The 24,384-nt window shown below is 41.3% G+C and overlaps 1 protein-coding gene across 1 annotated transcript; it reads right to left on the bottom strand.

The window, feature by feature from the left end:
• Window positions 1-10,281: 10,281 nt before the first annotated feature.
• LOC147423255 (uncharacterized) lies at window positions 10,282-13,570 on the bottom strand. Its single transcript, XM_086501581.1, has 2 exons — window positions 12,211-13,570; window positions 10,282-10,639 (listed from the first exon to the last, which is right to left on the bottom strand). The coding sequence occupies exons 1-2, from the start codon at window positions 13,093-13,095 to the stop codon at window positions 10,481-10,483; spliced, it is 1,044 nt and encodes a 347-aa protein (XP_086357707.1). The 5' UTR covers window positions 13,096-13,570; the 3' UTR covers window positions 10,282-10,480.
• Window positions 13,571-24,384: the final 10,814 nt, after the last annotated feature.

The raw sequence follows: 24,384 nt of genomic DNA, 5'->3' as shown, positions 1-24,384 counted from the left end.
CTTTCACTTGTTAGTAGCATGATGTGATGTGCATGTAGTATCATTATTATTATGCATGACGTGATGTGCTTTATGCAATGACATAATAAATGGATTATCATTGTTAAGATCATCGTGAATGTGTGCTTAAATTCAGGCATTCTCTAGAGTCTTGGGATTTTGTGTCCTGGCATGCTTTTTAAGCTTCAAATCAAGGCTTCTACTAAAACCACAAACTTGTTAAAAAGTCATCCATTCCATCAAATTTTAATAAGAAAAATTGCCAAAATATTCCTTAAATTTGTGGACATTCCCAAAATACCCTTGGTGACTTTAAAAATTCTCAAAATTCCCCTCAAATTTGGACAGATCTTCCCAATAGAATTTTACTAAAATTCCTAATATGCCCCTTGAATTTTGCCAAAATTCCCAGAATACCCCTGGTCAAATTTTTGAAAACGTCTCTCAACACATTACATTTTAGAAATTTTGATAAAAACAATTGTGCTGTAGTAATTTAGCATGTTAAAATGAGGATTTACAGGGGTCTTTTGGACATAAGAGATGAAATAATTTATGATCTCTACATGCAAATGCCATATTTTCTTGATCCAATGGTTGTGATTTCTTTAAGACAAGTTTATGAATGTATTCTTAGTATTGCAAAGAATCAATTATGTGAAGATAGAAGTAATCTAGGTAATGAACGTACAAGGGTGGGGTATTTTGGAAATTTCCATAATTTTGGGGGGTATTTTGGTGATTTTTTCTTTATATAACATCTCGAGAATGAGAAATATATTGGTCAATGATCCCTAGTATCACATCAAACAAAAGAAACCCATTTTTGGGATGGTTGTGTGGTTTGTACACCATGTAGCCTTTCCATCAAGGGTGAGACTTGTCCATAATGCCTTGAATGAATTGGTAGTATGGTCTTCCTATGACTTGTGTTCTAGAGAAAAGGCCATTGGTACTAAGTGAATTTTCAAGTTAAAACATAAGTAAAATGGTATTGTCAGTCTCTATAATGCTAAACTTATGGCTAAAGGGTATGCTCAACAAAAGGACATTGATTTTGATGAGAGTTTTCCTCCCATTTGTTGCACGACTACCATTTATACCATTTGTGCATTGGCAGCTCATAATGGTTGGAATGTACATTGATTGGACATAAAGAGTGCATTTTGTTATGGTGATTTACATGAGTAAGAACATGTTGTGTACCCTCAAGGTTTTGTTCAAAAGGTCATGAAAATAAGATGTGCCGAGTTAAGAAGGCTTTGTATGGTTTGAAAATATCTATGTTTACTTGGCTACACATGGTTTTGGAAATAGTCCAATTGAGAGAACTTTGTGTGTCAAACATGTGGATGATGTGTTTTTTATCATTGTGCTCTATGTTGATGGCGTATTACTGAATGGACAAAATAAGAGACATTTAAGACTAGTTTTAATGCCTCTTTTGAGTATCAAAGGTGGGAATATTGCATCATTATTTCCATACAATATAAGCAGATTGATCGAGGTATTGCTTTGATTTCGACAAGGTTGTTCATACGTTGTTGTGTAGATTCAGTTTTGAATATTGCAAGCCTGTTGCTACTTCTATTAAAATAGGTTTGAAGCTTAATCTTCATGATGTCAGAAACTACTTTGATGTTACTTTCTATCAACAGGTTGTTGGCTGCCTAATTTATGCATGCATTGCAAGGCCAGACGTTTAGTATGCAGTCTCACATACATGTAAGCAGATTCATGCATAGCTTAAGTTGTTAAGCAAATTTTTTTATACTTGAATGGCACTATACATCGGTTATTTTATCCCAAGAGGGAATCATTGTCTCCATATCTACATGTTTTTTCACATTCAAATTGGGTCAGTTGCTATGATACACGAGTGTCCACAAGTGGTTTTTGTTTCATGCTCAACAACTCCTACATATCTTGGTTAGCCAAGAAGCAACCTACAGTGGCCACTATTAATTGTGAGTCTGAGTATAGAGTAGCTTTCACAACAACTGTTGAGTGTGTTTGGCTCAGACACCTTTTGACTAACCTGGGTATTGGATATTAGTCTATCACCATGATCTTCATTGATAGCTGAAAGGAACCCAGTGTTCCATGGTTTCACAAAGCACGTCAAGGTACATTATTAAAATGAGTTGGATGTGTTCAGACAGCTATTCTAGGATGGTACTTAGAACTGGAGATGTCAGATTCAATTAGCACTTCAGACTACTAGAAGACAAAATCTGGAACTGAAAAGACAAGACACTGGAAATGAAAAGACAAGACAATGGAACTAAAAAGACAAGAAAATGGAATTGATATTGGAATTGGGATTGCATTCAAAATAATCAGATTACACTGGTGAGTATCAAGTATATTAGTAGCTGGCTTGGACTTACAGAAAGAGAGAGAGCGCAACAAATGATTACAAAGTGATACAAAGAGTATAAGTAGCTCATAATCTAGGTGTCTAAGGATTCTAGAGAGTCAAAAGTCCTACAAAATGAGTAATGGTTCCTCTTTATAGGTCGTCAGACTAACTGAATGTACACTATTAATTATTGTAGTAACTCGCTAATTACTACTTCTGCAAGCTTCATATGTCTGCCAGTACTGCTGGAGGTAGTTCCCGCCTTCTACATTCCTGCTCTCCTTTCTTGATTTTTGGTATATACCAAAATTTCCAAATGACGATTCCCATACTGTTGTTTAATTGCCCAATAGTGGTGTCAATAACGGTTTCCAGCTGCTTGTAGTTTCTTTTCTATTTGGGCAACTAGCTCTCCTATGTTAGCATAGGACTCCAAAGGTATCTGCTTCTCAATCCCTTGGATCTACTTCATCTTGCAAAAGGCCAGTTGTAGAACACCAATTAACTCACCCAGTGTCTAACCAGCAAACCCTCTTCTTGTCAGGTACCTTCTTCCTCTTTGATGGTGTACTGGTCTAGCATCACGTTTTAGTGGTATGTCATGCTGGCACACTTTTGGATCTACTCCCTTCAGATTCGTATGTTCCTAGGCGAATACGTCTTTGTATTCTATAACAGTGCCTTGGCCTTTTCCTTGATCTCTAACTTTATATATATGTTTGTTTATTTTAATCATCTTATGATTCTCCTCAGAGTCGAGATTCCATTCTTCTATTCTTGATCATCTGGAAGCAACCAATTTGGTCCACATCCTTTTCTCTTGGCCAATAACTCTACTTCCTTGTATGTCTGAATATCAGTAGCATAGTCATTGAATGGAGGGATGACTTCCAATAGATCTTTCTGAACATCTGGTTGGATTACTATTGGAATTTCTTTATTAACAACTGAATCATTTATTGAATTGGGTTCTACTCTAAAGTTAAGCTTTCTTACAGATTGATCTGGTACTTGACCATCAATATGAACTGATCTTTCTCCAGTGTTCAACTTAGTAAATTGTTTTGGGTATTGCTACTTCTGTCATTCAGTTTTCTCCTTGTCCATCAGTAATGCACTGAGGTCAATCTTTGTTAGGGGAAAGACCTTCATGGAGGCTAGCATCCTCTCAATCGTCTTTGTCACATACTTCTTACACAGCTCTTCTGTTCTCAGTGCTTTCCTCCATGTTCTGGTGTTGTCTGTCTTTATCTAATTTCTTCTACTGAAGCCTTGAATCGTTAATGTTTGGTTTGCATAGTCATGTACATCTCCAACAATCTTGAGCCATGGTCTTCCCAGCAACATTCCATAGGCTCCCTGAACATCCAACACCAGAAAGTTGGATTTGAATTTTTCCTTCCCCATCCTTATCTGCATGTTGTTTATAAGACCAGTGGCTAGAACCACTATATGATCTGCTATCCTTATTTTGAATGGAGCTGGCTTCATCTCTGGTATTCCTAGCTTTTGTCGATAATGCTCGCCTAGAATATTAATCCCTGCTCCTCCATCCAAAATGACACCAGATAATGGTTCCCATTGTTTTCTGAGCTTATAGTCTTTCTGGATCATTGGGACTTCATCATCTCTGATGGCTGTGAAATCCACTGTTTTGGCTTTGCTTCAGTTTTTCTTTTTTGTCGGATAAATTTAGCCGCCTCAGGCAATGTGCATTGGATGTCATCCAACTCCATTGTTAATTTCTAAATTCATTACAAACCTTGACATATATTTCATCTTGCTCATTGTCCAAGCTGCCATTGTTTGAGCCAGAAGACTTCTCCTCATGAGAATCTTCATAGTTCCATTTTGTTGGTTCGCCTGTAGTTGTTGCCTGACTCCATGATAAATCCACTTGATTCTTCCCCAGGTCAGTGTTTACAGCTTTGGCCAAGTCTGCTCTAACTTGCCTTGTTTCTTCTACCAGGCTTTGTACTGCAGCAATCATAGACTCGTCAAGCCTATATACTGCCTTCTCCAGTTTCGGTTCTAAAGACTGGGGTGGTATCTTGTGAATGATCCAAGCTTCTAAACTTTCTGGTCGTTCTGGCAGTCTTCTTGACAAGTTTTTAGTGATTTTGGCTGCAATCTCCCTCTATTCTTCCCATTCATCTACAATATTCTCCTTACCCTTATCCTTACCAGACCTTCCTTTGTTGTTCCCAATTCTCGGCCTCAGTAGTTTGATTGTCTTCTTCGGTAGGAGTCACTTCAACCACTACTCCCTTGCTTCTATGGTAACCACTCTCACTGGTATTGGCTCTGGTGGTTTCTGGTCAGTTGCCTCTGGTTTCAGTGTTCAGAGTTGTAAAGTGGCCATACTTGCCACAACCGTAGCAGTTCATGTTCCTCTTGGAGAAGTCTCCTCTACCTCTCCCTCTGCCGGCTCCGTTTTGGTAGCATCCCTGACCCACTCCAATGCTTGTACTGGCTTCATTTTCCCTAGATCCACTGGCTCCATCATCCTCCATCAGCCTTTGGTACTTCTAGATTGATAAGTGCTAAAATTGACAGGTCTTTTCTTCTTTTATAATGATGGATTTTAATCCCAATTTTTCCAGACATGACCAAAGGCCTTGCAATATGTGCATTGGGAACACTCATTTGATATATGGTTCTTTGATCGACATTTGGAACACCAAATTTTTGCTTTCCGCACAGAGGGTCTTGTCTTGGCTATCTCAACGATTTTCTTGGACATTTCTTCGATCTTTCTGGTCCAAGACTCTTTCTTAGCTTTACTTTTGTCATCTGGCTCGCTTTCAAAAGAACTAGAACTGGAATTGGATCCCGAGCTCTCTTCAATAGAAGATTCATCGTCACTAGATTATCTCCTCCTGTGATCCTTCTCCTTTTTCTCCTATTGTTCCAATTTCAGTGCCCCTTGTATCATATCATTGAATTTCTTTGTCAATGCTGGTACCTCTTGCTCCCTCAACTTCTTACTCTTAAAGCCATTCAAGAACCGATCCCTCATTCTTTTCTTTGAGGTAGGTTCTTACAATTGTCTGGTCAATTCTTTTGCATTAGGAGAAATTTGGACTCAATTTTGGGCCCTTCAAGAAACGCCAACTCAGCATAGAGAGAGGTAATCTTGGAAATTACAAAAGGAATTCTATTTCTCATAGTACATACGTAAAAGTTTTCTCAATCACTTAAATGTATGCTCGTACAAAATGCTTTTCAAGAGCCCAACTTAAGTGTGCACAAAAATCCATGTTTGTGAATCTTAATGAGTGATGTGATGTGCGATGAGAGAAAACACATAAGAGATGTTTTCAAAATACAAAAAGAATACCATGGATGCATGCGAAATTTCCAAAACCCCCACATCTCTAGCTCAAGATATAGCATTTTTAGCCTCATGACGTCAGAACCAAGCGAATAGAGGTCACAAAGACCCCTCAGGGGCCTCTTCTTGCTTGGTTCTGACTCCTTCTTAGTTTTAAATAGTACTTATCAATCACTATCGAGTAGAATCCGTTCGAATTTGAATTGCGAGTAGCTCATAAAAAGGTGATTGATGCTTGTGTGAGATGCACACGTACAAGTACCTCACTTTATAGGATAGCAACAGCGGATCATAAAAAGGCGTTCGGCGCTTGTGCAAGATATCACTATCAAGCGCCTTACTTTTCTAGTGATAGTGACAATTTCACCAAAATGGTTTTCATGAACATTTCAAAAATGAGAAAAAGGCATTTTATACGTAACGTTAGCCTTCTTCCTATTGGCTAAGGAGCATTCTCTCACTAGAGCTAAAAGGCCCGAAAATGAGTCCAAATTTCTCCTAATGTTTTTTCCACATAACTTTAGACCGAAAACTTGCCTTGCTTGATTTTCTCAAGCTCACAAAGAATATCTTCATCCCTGTTATTGTCTGAATATTCCAACTTGAAAGCTTTAATGAGTTTGTGATATGATCTTAGTGGGTAGGCTGGGTAATGGTAGTACCCTTTCCTAGCTGCGTCCTTCAGTGTTTAAGAAAAATACTCTTCCCATTTATCTTCGTCAATACTTTTAGCTCAACATACTGCTCAAAAGGCTTGTATGTGTAATGTGTACATCAGGTCATCCTTTTTGCCTCTTTTGAATATTGGAAAGGAAATTTTCAGGTCAGTGGAATGTTCCTTGCTTTTGCTACTTTTAGTCCTATGTATTGGCTTCTTGTTACATGACTTTTTCTTGTCATAGTGATCAGTATCAGCCTCACAGTTCTCTGCCTCTGTCTCTGTGACTGTCTTCTTGGTTTCCTTATGTGATGAGTGATGAGTTTTTCGACTCTTGTCACTTTCATCAGTTTGCCTTTGACTTTGAGATCCATGAGACCTATTCCTCCTTGTAGCCCTTTCAGCCCTCCAATGCTTAGAATGACTGGAATGATGTGAATCCCTTGATTCATCAGCTGTACCCCCTCCTGGAGCAACCTTAGTTTCATTCCCAGGGTGCGGATCGGTTTTAGAGCCTACTTCAGTCTTCTCTAGAATTGGACTAACCCTCTCTTGGTTTTCCATAAAGCGAGTTGATGGTTGTCCGTCCACCTCTTATGGTCGCTCTAGGTGGCATTGTGGGCATACACTAGCTCTAATACCAGCTTAGAGGTAGTTCGTCTGTCCTAGAGCAACTTAGCTGAAACCGCCGTGATCGCCAAAATGGAATGAGCTGAATGTGTTCAAACAGCTATTCCACGTTGGTACTTAGAACTAGAGATGTCAGATTTAGTTTAGCACTTCAGACTACTAGAAGACAGAATCTAAAATTGAAAAGACAAAACATTGAAACTGAAAAGACATGACAATGGAACTAATACGGGAACTGGGATTGCATTCAGAATAATCAGATTACACTAGTGAGCATCAAGTATACCAGTAGCTGGCTTGGACTTACAGAAAGAGAGAGCGCAACTAATAATTACAAAGTGATACAAATAGCACAAGTAGCTCATAATCTAGGCATCTAAGGATTCTAAAGAGTCAGAAGTCCTACAAAATAAGTAATGGGTCCTATTTATAGGCCGTCGGTTGACTGACTGTGCACTATCAGTTACTGTAGTAACTCGCTACAAGTAGCTCATAATTTAGGCGTCTAAGGATTCTAAAGAGTCAGAAGTCCTACAAAATGAGTAATGGGTCCTATTTATAGGTTGTCGGACTGACTGAATGTACACTGTCAGTTACTATACTAACTCGCTGCTTACTGCTTTTGGAAGCTTCATATGTCCACTAGTCCTGCTAGAGGTAGTTTACGCCTTCTACAATTGTCCTCTTCTTAAGGAGAGGTCAGGTTGGCTTATGTCCCTAAACAGAACAACTATGTTGATCTTTTCACCACGACTCTACCTCGGGAGAAGTTCAAAGCTTTTTGCAAAGCTTTGGGCTTAGTCCCATTTCTGAAGTGATCACATAGGCTCTGGCACGCTATGCGTGAGTGCAAGCTCATGTTCACTACATCACTCTCTAAGGATATTTGTTACCATATTATGGTAGTGGTGCATGTGAACACACTTAGGACCACCGGGCTCTCTTGCTAGGAGGATCTTTTTCCCTAACTTGCATATATGTCCATCACTCTAGGGCAAGCTTTAACTCTTGTATTAGCACACTCAGTAATACTACTTCCTAGTATGTGTGCTCTTGAATTTCACCATCTTCACATCCATTCTAGTAGCCATATTTCTAGAATCCAAGCCCAACACGATGCACTACATAAGTTTGAGCACGGTTGCACTAAGGTGGACACAAGAATTTGCAAGACATGACATCAAGAGTAGGCCACAAATTTGACGTGCAAGTCTTCAACCTTGTGGAGCTTGGCAAATGGGGACGGCGAGCCTCAAGGCAAGGCAAGGTTATGGCAAGACGACCATCATGATTATGATGATGATGTGTCTCAAGTGCTCATGAGTTCTTACATGAAGCTCAATAGCTGAACAAGTGCTCTATATTTCACTTATACATGCAAGTTGTTGTATGCCATCTTGACCTTCATAGTTATGCATCAAACTAATTTGTGTACGTCCAGATTTGGCAAGTCTCATGCTTTGAGAGAGAGACTTGCGAGAAAAAATAGTCATGCAGGACCATGCTTGATAGTTTGAGTTGAAAGCATTTTAACAGATGCTTCCACTACCATGCTTTGCATGAGATTCCCACAGCATAACCCCAAAATTACATTAAAGTACATTCATTGTCTAACGGAGTGCTTTGCTTGACACTTTTCTTTCCATATTTGATCTTCATGAAAGCATTTGGAAAGTGTGTCACAGTTTTGATGTGAGCCATGCATGACTAAAATGTAGGAAAAGCCAGATCCAGCCCGGATCTAGAACACTAAAGACCACGGGGTCTTAAATGAAGTTAAGAGCGATGGGATCGATGACAGCGAAGCCCGAGCACAAAAGAGGGGCGACTAGACCAATTCTGAACACAAAAAGTAAACTCGGACATCAAGGCAATAGACTTGAACCACGTTTATCAACTCGTGAACTTGGGTATGGGGCAAAGAAATGGGACAGCAAACATCTCAACCACCTAATCACAATGACCCATCAAGCATCTACAAATCTTCTCCCTCAAAACCACCTGATCACAATGACCCATGAAGCACCTTCCCAAATGACAACCATCAACAAAGGACTGCACCTTGTGCTGATAGATCCCATATATCCAAGCAGAACACTCCCCCTAGCTCAATGATGGCATTGCACTTAGTCACTGTCCAAGAACAAAATGGTGAAAGGCTAGGCAATCGGTGTGTGAACAGGTATGCGAAGTTCACCCCCTTGGCACGTCAAAACTCACATGGACCTTCTGAAGTATGAAACTTTGAATAGCTCACATGAAACCATCAAAGCTATGAGCAAAAAAACATTAAAATATGACATGCACCTTTCTTCCTTCTCCTCTGAGGCCTCTTTCAAAAGGCCAACAAAAGGCTGCCAAGGCTGGGTTCAGACGAATCCTACGGCAACTGACAATTTCTTTCTTGTTCATAAGCCACAGAGGCTGTATTATGTATAAAAACCATGTCTCAGGTCGCATTCGATCGGAATAGCATGATGGAAAGCTGTCTTCAGCTGGCGGCTGGTCTGAGTTCAAGCTTCAGCGCTCACATTTTGTGCTGCAAAGTGCACAGCAAACGCTCACTTCCACAGACCACCGCCCAAGAGTTAGTGAGTCCGGAAGTGAAGCTCCTTTTTTTCGACCAATCCGCCTGGACCATCGTGGACAATTGCTCTTTACCACCGGGTCATTTGAACCCAGTCCAAGTACAGCAACTAAGAGGGGCCCCCCCATAGACCCTTTAAAAGGTGGGGAAAACAAAGGGCTCTTTCAAACTCTTCACCTGCGGTTTCTCTGCACGCTGCACATAGCAGGTCAAAAAGTGTAAGATTGAGTCCCAGTAATGCCTGCAGCCAATGCAAACGGCAGATTATAATTGTGGGGGGTGATCGAGGCACCCCCCAGTGAAACAGCAGCAGTCCACTGCCGGTCACCACCTCCAACTCATCATCAACTTATGGGGCACACCAAGCTAACGAGGACCAGAGCATTTAGAGGCCCTATGGGAGAGCCCTCTAATGGCAACATTGCCTAAAGAACACATGGCACATGATTCCTCTGCAGACACATGGTGTACAACAACACACCTTTACACTTGGCAGAATGCGTTCCCACCACCCACCACAAAAAGAGAAAAGACAGTAAAGACAACGGCAGGTACATGACCAAACAGACAATGAATCCTGTGACTTACAAGCACATCTAGAGAGAGTAAATGCTAAGTTCATGACTTTTCTTCAACACATCCATATAGGACGGCCTCTGTGATCCCTCATAAAGAAAATACGCGTAACAGCACCACATATACAACCCATATGGAAAACCATTGTATAATATTGAATTCAGCTATATGTCCACCACATTTCCACAAAGATTAAATCATTCTACAATTCACCTGCTTTTGATTATTGCAATTACACTGCTGGCATTACATGTGTGACAAATTGAGGGAGTCCTACTTCAAGACACACCGGGCCACAAGGATAGCATGTACAAAGTCGCCTTTTTATTAAGGTCATGAGTTGTCAATAGGCTCCACTGTTGTCTTGAATAGCAAAACAGAAACCTTGTCGAGCGAGAAGTAGACAAATCCTCCCAACGAGTGTGTTACGTAAGAACCGAAGCTTGTACCGACAATGCAGTGCCATGCAGGCCCATATACTTTGTCAAACTCCTGCCCACATAGCAAAAACGTCATTAGCACCAAGGCTGTAACACAGAACAAAACAAAGCTGTTTGAGCTTACTCCTCCTGAGACATTCAAGCAACAGAAAACGATAACACTTTCTAAACAAACATTCAAATTAAAGGTAGATCTTGCTGTACCACAATGAAATTGCAAGCCACTAATACAATGTGTATGCAATTAACATCAACCAAATACCAGTCAAAGCACGAGTAGTGTCAAAGAAAATCGAAGTTGGGGTAATACAAATTACAGCCATAGAAAGTCGTAGAAAACAAGTTCAGAATACAATTGTGTATTCAAGAAACATCAACCAAATACCAGTCAAAGCATGAATAACATCGAAGAAAATCGAAGTTGGGGTAATACAAATTACAACAATAGTAAAGTAGAAAATAAGTTCAGAAAATGCACTCTCTTCGATGTTGCTCAACAGAAATTTCGTGTAAATCCCATGATCAGTACGAGGTCAATAAAGCCTCCCCATACAATTTGGGAAGGAAACAAGAAAAAGAGATGCTGCAGCAACACGTAGAGCTGACAGAGTAAGAGAAAGTTCTACAAAACAGACTCTAAAAACAAAAGCGTACTTTATAAGAATTTTACATGCCACCATCTCAGCCAACTACACAATCAATAAACTCCCCCGGGGATTGACCATGGAAAACTCACCGTACCACGTAAGTGCAAGGAGGAGAGGCTAAATAAGCGTATAAGTTAGGGGTAGACTCCGATTTATTCCCCTTCTAAACTTATATAAGTAGGGGGGGTGGGATCTAGGTCTCACTCCATAATATACTGAAAGGAGAGGAACATAACTTCTCTTTATGAAGTGTATCAATAACATACTGACATATATAAATAGAGAGTTTGATGATAAATACATCAGAGGCCATCATTGCTAGCACAATTTTTGAAATAAATTAGTGCTTAAGAACACAAAAGAGACTATTACTACATAAAACATTTAGCTATACTGTGTTTCCAAAGAACCATACAAAACCTTGTATGTAAGATGCGGGTATACTAATTTTTTTCACAACTCTTATAAGCGTAAGAAGGGGGGGCATTCTAAATAGGAGGTTTTTAAAGACTCTCTACTCGTAGGTGGCGTGTCCTTTTCTATAAAGAGTTAATTCCTTGGGATGAACTCATTGCAAGGACCTTTCGTCCAAACTTGAAACATTCAACCCAACCCCGAAGACAATCATTCAAAAATAATAGAGATTCACATCCCTTGGAAATCAAAAACAGGGGTGCTCTCGGAACACACATGAGAGAACACTGGCCAAAATGAGACTATCACATATAATTGTTCAAAGGAACAGGAGACCAGACATAAATAAAATCCTCCTTGAGAACCGATTTTGTGTTTACCCTCTGACAAAATTCATGGCCAATGATTGTTCTCTCCTCCCTGTACATGTTCTAGCACGTAGAAACTATAGAAACAACTCCCAACAATACTTAAGGGATAACTAACAGTGCCAAACTTTCCAAATGTAGTAAGTTTTTAAGTATTGCTGAAGGAAAAGTAGGAAAAAGTTGAAAGGTTGTACCTTTTTCAATGTATAGGCAATTCGTTTGCTTTGAAGCTTGCCCACAGCATCAAGGCAGTCTCGTGCACAACGAAAAGCATGTTCTTGCATGGGTGCAGACATGTCGGCTGCCTTAATTCTGATTTTAAGAGCTCCTGCTACGGCAGTAATGTTCATCTCCATTGTTGCAGGTGGCTTGAAGTCAAAATAAATGTTTGCATGTGCGTCTGAGGGTATAAAACCAACTGGAAAAACCTTCTCAGACAAAGTAGCAGTGCCGGAATTCATATCCAAAGCATCAATCCCCTTAACGATTGACCTCATGTTAGAGGACGAAGATCTCTGCAAAACCCCAGAAATAATCTCTTTCTGCTCAGTTTGTGTCCGTTGATCAGGTGAGATACCCCTTGGATGCTGATATAGACCTTCCTCTTGTGATAAGTAACCTCTTTCATGCAGTAGCTCCACTGGAGAGTAATCCTTTTCATGGACTTTATTCAAGGAGAGATCTTCATTGTAGAGCTTGCAAGGCAGATCATGATGTGTACAGGTTTTCTGCTCCATTCCTGCTGGAACTTGCATGTGCATCAGAGCTTTCTCTGTGGGTACCATTGTTCTGCTCTCTGGGATAGTGTGCTGCTCCTCCACTAGATTGAAGGCTGGACGCATTTGATCCACAACAGCCTCCATCTCCTTGGACATAGCAATGTGTTGCCCCTCTGCGTTCAATATTGTCCGTTTCTGCTCCCCCACAGCCATAGCACCCTTCTGTTCCTTCATCAGAGCCTTGGCATGCCTCACTTTGGCTTCATACTTTTCTATCCGCGACACAAAGTGGCTTCGCCTTGCCGCATTCATGAGAGTAGCAGCTCTAGTCTGTCCAGAGGACTCCATGGAAGCAGCCATGAAAAAGATAGCTCTAATACTCAGCCCTGATTTCCGGAAGAAAGAAGCCTTGTTCTACTTTTCGTCTTCTGTAGTCGAAGGCAAATCCGCGACGATGATAGACCAGCTGCCGCATCGGCAACAAGACATCAGATCTAGAAGACCCAACACTCTAGCGGAAGACCAGATGCGTCTTAGTCCCTGCATTTCCTACACCTGTTTGTTTCCGCGAACTGTTTTGTGATGTGTGAGTGGGCGTGCGGCTGTCTATCTACGTGTGTGTGAGTGAGCGCTCCTGTCTGGGACGCCGTGTCCTAAAGGCAGACCCCCAGCTCCACAAGACTTGGAATCCAAGATCTACTGGCTATGGCGATGGCGAGCTTGCGTTGTGTGTGCGCGAGCACGCTTGTGGGTTAGGTAGGTACTGTCCTCCCGGTTCCACACAACGAATGGGAAGTGAAGGTAGGACACAGGTTAGCGACTTAGAAGTTAGCATTCTTTCTCCAAGACAAAACTATAGGCACCATTCATTCAAGTAAAGTTCCCTAAGATGTGACAAAACTATTGGCACCATTCATTCATTCAAGTAAAGTTCCCTAAGATGTGACATCACAAGCTGGAAAGTGGGGAATCTTGAGTATGGGCTCTTGGCCACCTTGGAACTTGGAAGTCGGTCATCCGCCGGCCATGCAAGCATCTGAGAAGCTTCGTACTTGGGAACGACAATTGTCAACACGAGAGAGCATGTCGCATTGTGGCTCTACAACGATCGTGATTCTCTCAGAATGCGCTTGCTCAATGCATAAATATGTTTACAAACTATTGTGGGTAAAGTTGGTGTTTTTCAAAAATAACTAGGTGCTTCATTAGCTCTTTGCTCAAAGATCTTCCACCATCCAATAAAGGTCCTCACCAACAACTAGAGAGAGAATCAAGTGCTTTTCTAACTAGAAGCCAAGCTCCAAAAATGGTAAGGATTCAAGATTCTACATAAACTTGGCAGCAAAGGTTCCAGTTATAGATTACTTCACTTCTCTGGTTTCAGTTTTAGATTACTTCTCTCCTTGAAAGAGCTCCAACTACTACTTGTCATGTTGGAACCAATAAAATCAATAAAAGACTGCCTTGTACTCAACCTCACAACTAGAAGTGGCCACAGTAGGTTGCTTCTTGCTCAACCATGAGATACATGAACTGTCGAGCATGAAACAAAAACCACTTGTGGACACTCGCATGTCAAAACAACCAGCCCAATCTGAGTCTAAAAAAGCATGTAAGTCTTGCAGCAATGATCCCCCTTGCGATAAATCCTCTTGACATCCTGCCAATGCTTAGACCCTAGGCTGTGCATAAATATGTTGACCTGTGAGACTGCAAATTGAATATGTGACCTCATGCTGAATCTGAGTCTAAAAAAGCACTTGTGGACACTCGCATGTCAAAACAACCAGCCCAATCTGAGTCTAAAAAAGCATGTAAGTCTTGCAGCAATGATCCCCCCTTGCGATAAATCCTCTTGACATCCTGCCAATGCTTAGACCCTAGGCTGTGCATAAATATGTTGACCTGTGAGACTGCAAATTGAATATGTGACCTCATGCTGATACATAAATAAGGCAGTCAACAACACTTTGGTAAAGAGTGTCATCGATAGGATCTCTGTATCCACAAAACCGGGACATACATCAATGCCTTGCACAATATTCCAAACATCCTTTGACACAAGAACATGTTGCATCATATAAGCCCACATAGGGTAATTGTCCCCATCCAATCTATCAACAACAACAAACATCTTGAACAGATATGTGTTGTCAGCCATGGCGAATGCATACACCTAATGTGAAAACTGACCGAAAAGAGGAGAAATGAAGCGACAACAACACGTGCTATATAGCACAACCCGTAGAAAACAATAAGGGACCTGTTATGCAAAAACCGCCACCGGCAAAAAAATTTGCACAAAATGACGAAATTGCATGTGCAGCATTGCTTGTAGTGGAAACGAGGCCAAAATGAGCCGGAATAAAAAAAATTGACCACACCAAGCTCTTCGAGTTCTCCCAAAGTATTTATCGATATGTAATGCTCATCAAAGCTCACAAAAATCAAAGAAAGTGATCAGGTGTGTTGGAGCTACTCGCGACTAAGCTCGGGAGGATGAAACCCACTCTAGTACCAATTGTTGGAATTAAGGTTGTAGGGAAACACACACACCTTGGAGAAGACAAAGGAAGCTCAAGGAACACACCAAAGAGTGTTAATACTTAGTGTGCAATGGAAAAATAAGTTATCCCTAAAGTGATGGGCGTATATACAATGCACTAAGAAAAAACCTCCTAGTGAGGGAAACAATGTCCCAAAGATCCGAAGTGTGTTCACACACATCACTACCACATGTATTTAATAACAACATAAGGAAACTAAGCAACAATATGAGATTTCTACAAATGTAGTAAATTGGCATGATTCAAATGACTAAAGCATGCATGCCAATTTTTTTCCATTTGAAATAGCCTTCGAATAAGAAATTGTGCATACTATATGCTCCACACATTTCTTTTACACATTGAGTTTATGCTCCACACATTCCTTGTACATCCAAAGCAAGCATGCCATTTTTTTCCATTTGAAATAGCCTTCGAATAAGAAATTGTGCATACTATATGCTCCACACATTTCTTGTACATCTATCATTCACAAACTTAATTAAAAGACCAAGTTTCCTAAATGTCTACATAGACAAAATATCCTTCTTAATCCTAGGTACATAAAAAGCATCCAAAAGTCCAAAAGAGTTGTGACCTGCATAAATAAGCACAATCTTCCCAATTCCTTGAATTGGATAAGAGGCATTGTTGGCACACGTTATAGTATTCCCATTAGGGATGATCTCAAGAAAACTAAATGTCATGCCAAGGGTAGTTGGGAGGGCATGGCCCTGGCCAAGGGCCTACAAATACACATGCAGTACAGGGGATATATATAGCTAAGAGCCAGAGAGCCAGGGGCCTATATATAGGCAAGTTGGGTGGTTATGAGCATGTTTATCTTCCCATATTCTTATATTGGTATCAGAGCTTGGTGGAGGAGGGAGCTATGGAGGAAGGGCCTTACATGGTTTCTTGCATCTCTCTCTTTTTGCATCTCTCTCTCTCTCTCTCTCTCTCTCTCTCTCTCTCTCTCTGTGTGGTCCTCACGATTGGGGGGCTTTGCATGTCTTGCATGGGGAGAAGAAGAAGCCATAGTGGAACTACTTGGGCAAGGCTGCTTAGCAGACGACGAGGAGGTCAAAGGTCAAGGCCCGTGTGCAAGGCCGCTTGCGGTGAGGGGGAAAGGAATTCCAACCTGCACCAATTGCCACGAGGGCAGGCTTGAACGGTGTACGCCTCCATGCCACAGGATTCGCATCATAGGGTCGTAGCCCGACGAGCATCACACAATGATTTTCCTCATCTGCAATCTCTGTGTAGCTACCCGCTGAGGCCGCCATTGCTGCTTAAGTTTTTTTTTTCTTCTTTCGTTTTCCATTTGGGGGATGCCCACAATCAAAGGGTGGCCACCCTTCAAAGGTATTCAGGGACATACACACCCCCCATTCAAAGAGCGGCGTCGACACCGTAGCCACCACCAAGGGCACCATGAGTTGCAAACTTTTTCTCAACTACATATTTTTTTCTGTTCTCAAGTCTTTTTCCAGTTCTCACGCACGAGCGTGCAGTCGAGGATAGTCGGCTCGATTTGGCAACCAAGGAAAGAGCCTGTCGAGGAGCAGCCAGTTCAAGAACCCTAGAGGCTCAAACCCACAACTCATGCAAGGCATATTAAGTGGGGCGCGACAAAATGGAAAGAAAGCCATGAGCCTCGGTGTGAATAACAGTTGGCCAAGGTAATGCCAAAATCAACAAAGAAACCGAGGATCAAGGGAAGTCAAGGGAGAAGTGCATCAAAAGAGACTATGATGGGCAAGACAGTTTGGCAAGGGTGCGGCATGCAAGGCATGCAGAAAATTACAGTAACATGTTTGCAATTGCAGTACTTTCATGCATATGATGCATGTCATGGCTACCAATTCGACGACTGCTTCCTATCTGATGGAGATGGCATTATAGACGTTTCCAATGGCCAGTAAGTACAATAAATTTGAAATTGATGTTTCTCATTCTTTTAATTTTGCAGTATTTTTTCCTTAGTCAACACAAGCTTCAAGACCATTGCTTATGGTGGAAGGGGAGCTTGTTCCAAGGGATGTTTGTTAAGGACAAACATTTGCAAGGTGTAAGTATGACCGACACTAAGTGCAAACACGGTGGTTTAGCAGTATATGCATGTATAGGCAAGGCTTGTGGCTTGAATGATAAACCTGTGGCCACTTTGCCTGTCTTCATGTGAAGTGCGACTTCTCTTATGTGCCAAGGTATTATCAATTGATTTGAGATCAATGATAATGGCACACATATTTGGCACTATGTGGATATAAGCTCATAGTACGCAATGGCGCACTGTGATTGGAATTGGAGCTGATCTCTTTAGATAGATGATTCCAGTGTTAGAATTTACAGCTACTGGTGATTCATTATTTCAATTAGTAGAACTAGAGGAGAAGATAGAAACTGAAATGGAATAGTTACATGAACTGAAATACATCTGTTGAGGAGAGATAGACTGAATGACTGGAATTTGTATTCAGATTCAGATTCACATTCAGAGTTCAGAAAGAATGGATACAAAGTATATCTGACTGAAGTACACTCGACTATTGTATTAGGGATTACAGAGTAAGATTACAAGTGAGGATAATGTAGCTCGGGAATAGCTTCAGGACTATAACCACACAACTTAAGAGTAAGAAGTCAAAAGATAAACAACCCAAAAGTATAGACAACCCGATTACAATGTAATGGGTCCTATTTATAGCCCCTTGAATTTACTGTGGTAACCGCCATGGTAATTACTGACTGGTCTGCTGCTTGGCTTTCAAGAGCCAGTTCCCACCTAGTGAGACTGCCTCCGCCATCTACATCCTTCCCTCCTTTCTTGAATTTTGGTAAGACTCCAAAATTTTTGGGAAAATCCACACTCTGATCCTTCTGGAAATATAGCTTTATGCCATATTTCATGCTTGTTGAGTGCTTGACACCCCTATAATTGTAATTCCAAGGGTGTCCAGCCAAAGAGAGACCAAGACCTGACTGAGAAAATCCACCGTCTGATTCTGAAAATTCTTGGAAAAATCCACCGTCTGATTCTGAGAACGGGTGGAAAATTCCTCCATCGGTTTTGAGATGGAACTACCAGTATCCTTCCACTGAACCCACTTCCTTTTGCCCTTAGGTCTTGATGGTGTCTCAGAAGTCCCAGTGCCAGCATTGTCCTTCTGAATGAGTCTATAAATGGCCTCTTGCTCAAGTTGATCTCGCCTCTCTATGGTCATTTCAACTTCATAAGGCGTGAGGGGATGATAATTTTTGGTGTCAGGATCATAGAGCGTGCGTCTGCCTTTTGTTAGACGAGTCCTGGCCAATTTGTGACAATGCGAAGCTGTATGGATCCATCCTTTTAGAAGAGGCTGATTTGTTTTGATCCTAGCTTCAAAGAGAATCTCAGTCATCTCTCTGTACTGTGGTCCTAGGCCTAGTTTAGTCATAATGTCCTTTTGAAGAACTTTAGAGGACTCAACAGTGAGTTGCAGCAGCTGGTTTGTGATCTTAGTGAGACCTCTAATTTGGATTTTCCATTGTCCCATACACAGCTTGATCATCTACACCTCATCTCTTAATTCCTGGAAATGAAGATCATCAGTAATCTTATAGTATGTGAGCCGATCCACTGGTTCTATATGTTGAGGATATTGTGCTAGAAAAAACCTCGGCAGCTCCGCTTCTCTTGCAAGTAAAGCATACAGGAGCACTGGGGAATCAGGTACAAACTCTAGAAAATTAAGGACAGCCTGGTTCTCCTACTTCATCATCTTTCTGGTAACTTTAACCAGCTGAAATAATCTCCGGAGAGCAGTTGTCTGTTCTCCTATTGTCATTTGAGCTCGAGGTCCCTTGCTGGTGGTAGGTTGATTTTCAAGAATAGCTCGCACCCTCTGATCCAGAACTCCCCTAACAATCTGCATTTGCACCAAGACCTCTTTTAATTGACTTCTGACATCTTTCATACATTTATATGTTGGCTTATTCCCCAGCAGGAGCTCTAATTCCATGGCTAGGGAATGACAATCTACAGTAGAATGCCACTGCCAATGTGGATTAACTACTTTCTCATCAGCAGTTACTATCCATTCAGGCACTCTCTCTAGTAGTTGTATTGTACTAGGATGCTCAGGCAATTGGCACACCTCCTGCTCATGGAAAGCAGCTGATTTCCAATGTTGAACCATTTCCCTAGCATCGACATATAGTCATTGAAATCGCTCCAGATTAGTGATAAGATCATCATCCTCCAGATACATCCTGGTTATAGGAGCCTGTTGATGTCGTAATCTCTTGTTCAGCGTGATGAGCTGTAATGAATGTTGCTCATCACCTCTTAGAATCTTAGTCACAGCTTTGCCTTTCCCTTTATCATCCATACTATGTTGTGACTGGTGTACTGGTGAATTTCCAGTGTTGCTAAGTTGTTGATCTCCCACTTGTTGGTCACTCGACTGCTGACCTTCATGCTGGTCTGATTGGTCTGTCTTGGACTGATTCCCTCCGGTAGCCCCCGCTCCACCAGTGCCAGGTCCTGAAGGTGGAGATGGAGGAGAGTCATCATCCTCATGCCCTTCTTTTGATTCCTCCTCCTCTTCCTCTTCAGCTTCTGGCTTATCATCATCTTCCTCAAGGTTGTTCTACTGTTCAATATAATTAGGGATTGCTTGATTTTCCAGAGCACTGTTATATTCAGAGAGTTTGTCTTGCAAGTCACTCTGCATTGTCTCCATGAGAGTCCTCAAATTATCCATATTAAAAACAGCATTTCCTTCTGGATTTAATATCTCAGCCAGATTATTATAGATGTATCTTTCCGTTAATGTGGCTTTCAGAGCAGTGTGGGTAGTCAGCAATGAGTTGAAATCAGCTCACTTCATTCTCAATAGAGTTTCAAATCTGTCTGCAGCCCTTTCAGCTTCTGCCTTTTCTTCCCTCAAGGTCCGGATCTCAGACTCCACCTTGGATAACTTATTTTCTAATTGTTGAATGGTCCTAGCTGACTGAGTTTCAAGGATACTGTGGTGTAGGGTATGGGATGCCCTCTTCTGCTCCATCTTTTCAATCTGCTACTCAGTCTCCTTCACTTCAATTTTTACCTTGGTTAATTCATCATCTGACACTGACGCATCCAGCATTTGTCCTATGGCATTCACAAGTGTTCCAAGATGACTGAATTAGTACAGAACAGCCATCCTTCACTGTGGCTGGGTCACAGGAAGTTGGCTCATAAACTATGACAGGAGCCATATAGGGTAATGTAGAATAATCAAATTTATGCAGAAGTAGACGTTCTTTGAGAGGATGAGTCTGCAGCTGCTATAACCTATCTTTCTTTGTTAAACACACGGCTGCTTCACTATAAGGGATGGAAACCTTTCCAAGTGGACTTGAAGGTGCTGGTCCTTTTCCCTTATCAATCTGATCGGCTGGCTGCTCAGCACTGGCCCTATCTGACTGGTCTTGTCCGTACTGGTGGTTGCTGAAATCGGCCCTGTTGACTGGCTGACTCCACCAGTGGTCTGGTCGAGAGGTTGTTCATTCTGGCTAGCTGGAGTCTTTTCAGTAGACACTGTTTGGATCTGGCTTTCTTACTGCTTAAGAAGAGTAGCACTTTTAGTCAATGTCGTCCTTGGTCTTTTAGAACTGCCAGCCTTCTCTTGTGTGGCCTCTCTCTTTTATCCTGTGAGAGTTAACTAGTTTTCTGGGGATTCTTCATCTAACGATAATTCCACATTGTTGGGAATTGGAATTGGCTTCTGGATCCAAGCCATTCTTACCTGGGCATGGGCGTTCGGAGCAGATGCCCAATAAAGAAACTGCCAAACATATCAAGCTTTGAAGACATTCTGAGACTTCAACTTGGCAGTTTGCTGAAGCACATTGTGTGACAATATCTGACAGAGATTGATAGAAACTGTAGAGTCCAATCTTTTTGCTAGGAGCATAGCAAATAGCTTTTCTGACACATAAGTCGGATTATTTTTAAGACTCACGGCTTCAGGTACAAAGCGGTAGGCAGTAGAAATGTCGAGACTTGCTACTACTGGCACTCTTTGCACACCGGCTTTTCGTTTCTTTTTGGCAGCATCATCTTCTTTCAAGGCTGCACTGATTTGCTCTGCAGTTGCCACACATGGCTTTGGCCCATTTGGCATTCGGAATGCAAAAGCAATATTTTCTGGAGTGACTGACACTTTTGTACCATATACCATAGCTCTTCCGTCTTCGACATTGAAGGAATCCAGAACTTGCCTTATAATAGCTGTGTCAAACTCTATCCTTGTGGCTTGCACAACCACATGCAAATCCCACAGTCTAAGTAAGGCCTCTGCTTGCTCAGTAAACGCATATCTCTGTATTTTGTTGTGAGGAATAAGCAGAAGAGTCGCTTTTGCAACAGCAATAAGGGCTTGGGTTTCTTCTATAGTTTCCTGCATCTTGTCCGACATTTTCTTCCTACCCATACACCGTGAAGACGATGAATCAGTATACGAAGAAGACGATGACTTACTTGATTCGTCAAACCCGTATCCTGGTGTGGCTGGCAAGGATAAGCAGCAGTCCACAGTCTCCTTAGATGAAGAAGTGTGCGGCTGTAGAGCGACGAAACTTCAGAGCTTGGTGATGGCGAATGAACGACAGTCAGCAGGCCTCGCGCAGGAGACTTGCAAGGAAAAAGGCTTACTCACCTCACTGTTATACGCGTTCGCACCATAAAATCTCCACCACTTACAGTTCCTAGAGTTCTGTGCACCGCAAGTGACGTGGCAGACATGCATTGGACAAGACTCGCTTGTCTTTGAAATGATTACAACTGATAGTCCTTCTGATCGTTGTTCCATAAGAACTGATATTGGTTTCCATACTTTTCTGTTTCTGGTGATCCGAGCCTATCACAAATTTTTGTTTATTATATTTTGTTGGTTTCCCTTGCTTCTAGAGGTTTACAATAAAAGAAAGAGTGAGAACAACCTCTTGGAAAATTTTTTTTTAAAAATGATTTGATAGGAATTTTTTCTTGACTAGTTCACCGGAGGTGAAAGGTAGAGGGAGAACCTAGTGGTAAAGGGAAGGGAAAATATGTAAATGTGAAAAGAAAAGATATGATGTGGTTGTGGAGCCATGCACCCATGATTCAAGGGTCATGAGTGGCTCATATCATCATGGCTTTGGAGCCATATGATGATTCAAACAAATGGGACCCAAGTGGAAGACTTGGTAAAGGAAGGAACCACACACATGATTTTGCTGAATTTTTAAAAAATATTTCCACTCCGATCCAAGAAAAGTTGTCTTCATCAAAGTTGTAGCTGATGAGCTGGAGATTCTGGCCATATTTTTTTGATAATTTTTGCATCTACGGTCTAGGAGAGTTCAAGACATTGATGGTAAAGTGCACAAGACCAAGACAAATGGATGGCGTCTAAAGCCTTATCACATCAGGATAAGGTCAGCTCAAGATCAAAGAAAGTAGGCTAGAGGCATAAATACCCCTAGCCAAGTTTGGGGGGGCTATGATCCGAGCCTATCACAAATTTTTGTTTATTATATTTTGTTGGTTTCCCTTGCTTCTAGAGGTTTACAATAAAAGAAAGAGTGAGAACAACCTCTTGGAAAATTTTTTAAAAAAAATGATTTGATAGGAATTTTTTCTTGACTAGTTCACCGGAGGTGAAAGGTAGAGGGAGAACCTAGTGGTAAAGGGAAGGGAAAATATGTAAATGTGAAAAGAAAAGATATGATGTGGTTGTGGAGCCATGCACCCATGATTCAAGGGTCATGAGTGGCTCATATCATCATGGCTTTGGAGCCATATGATGATTCAAACAAATGGGACCCAAGTGGAAGACTTGGTAAAGGAAGGAACCACACACATGATTTTGCTGAATTTTTAAAAAATACTTCCACTCCGATCCAAGAAAAGTTGTCTTCATCAAAGTTGTAGCTGATGAGCTGGAGATTCTGGCCATATTTTTTTTATAATTTTTGCATCTACGGTCTAGGAGATATGGCCAAAATGGCGGACGCCAGTTTTTCAACTGTGGTGGAGACCACCCCCTCTACTTTTACACACACACACCCTTCCTTTTCCACATTGAGACCTTCTCTAAAAAATCAGCCATTAGTCTTCTCACCCTCCTCTCCTTCCTCCTCTCTCTCAAGCTCAAAAACCCATCAAAATTCCTCTTCTAATCACCTCTCAAGTCATGCTTAATCTTGTTGTAATTCATAAGTTCTCATTCAACCCCTTTCTATTATTACTAGATATGTATTGATTTTATGTAGATTCTTTACATTTTAAAATAAGGAAGCTCTTGGACTCAAGCTATGGAGGAAGGAGTGAAGACAACACAAGTGATGATGGAGCTAATTGGTCAACAAATCACTTGGAAGGAGCTTCTTCATTGGTTGAATGTCCCTAATCAAGCTTCATTTGTACAAATTACACTTGGATCTTAACCTCACTCCTAATCACTCTCTTTCCTATATAAAGAGGCCTTCCCCTTTGTAATTTCAAGCCTCCCTCAGCCCCATTGAGTCTTTGTATCACTCACCATGAGCCCATAAGCTCATTCATTCACTCTATTCTTGCACATTATAGAGTGCAAATTGTTTCATGCTAGTAATCTCTCCTTCTCTTACTTATGTTAATTAAGATAAATCTTTTATATATGTGTGAGAGTGTTTGATGTGATCTTGGCTAATCCTTGAGTGGTTGTTTGGTAATCTACATGCTATTTGTGTTGGGAGTGTTTGAAGTCATCCATTCCTTGTACACACACTAAGGTTAATGCTTCATTCATAGTGATCTCTCTCTCTCTCTCTCTCTGTGTGTGTGTGTGTGTGTGTGTGTGTGTGTGTGTGTGTGTGTGTGTGTGTGTGTGTGTGTGTGTGTGTGTAGCGGTCCTAGCCCACGCTTCCCAGACTAGGTGGTGCCCTTATCTCATTTCCCTTGTGGCACAATGGAGTTTGTTTTGGTGTAGAGGCCGCCATTCCAAATTTCCTTCGTCACTGGTATGGACATGGTTTGGTCGTACTGGTACTGTTCTGACTGTTTGACTGGCTCTGGAACTGGTTGTACATAAAAAAGACCTAAAATAGCTGA

This window comes from Adiantum capillus-veneris, chromosome 26 (assembly GCF_014529385.1).
Source record: "Adiantum capillus-veneris isolate H3 chromosome 26, ASM1452938v2, whole genome shotgun sequence".
NCBI lineage: Eukaryota > Viridiplantae > Streptophyta > Polypodiopsida > Polypodiales > Pteridaceae > Adiantum > Adiantum capillus-veneris.
Note: the sequence above shows the minus strand (reverse complement) of the source record. Positions and strands in the feature narration are given on the sequence as shown.

Excerpts from the sequence above, each read along its gene's own strand:
- LOC147423255 (XM_086501581.1), bottom strand. The coding sequence starts at position 13,095 with ATGGCTGCTTCCATGGAGTCCTCTGGACAGACTAGAGCTGCTACTCTC. Across the intron at positions 10,640-12,210 it reads TTGCCTATACATTGAAAAAG|GAGTTTGACAAAGTATATGG; the intron begins GTACAACCTTTC and ends CTATGTGGGCAG.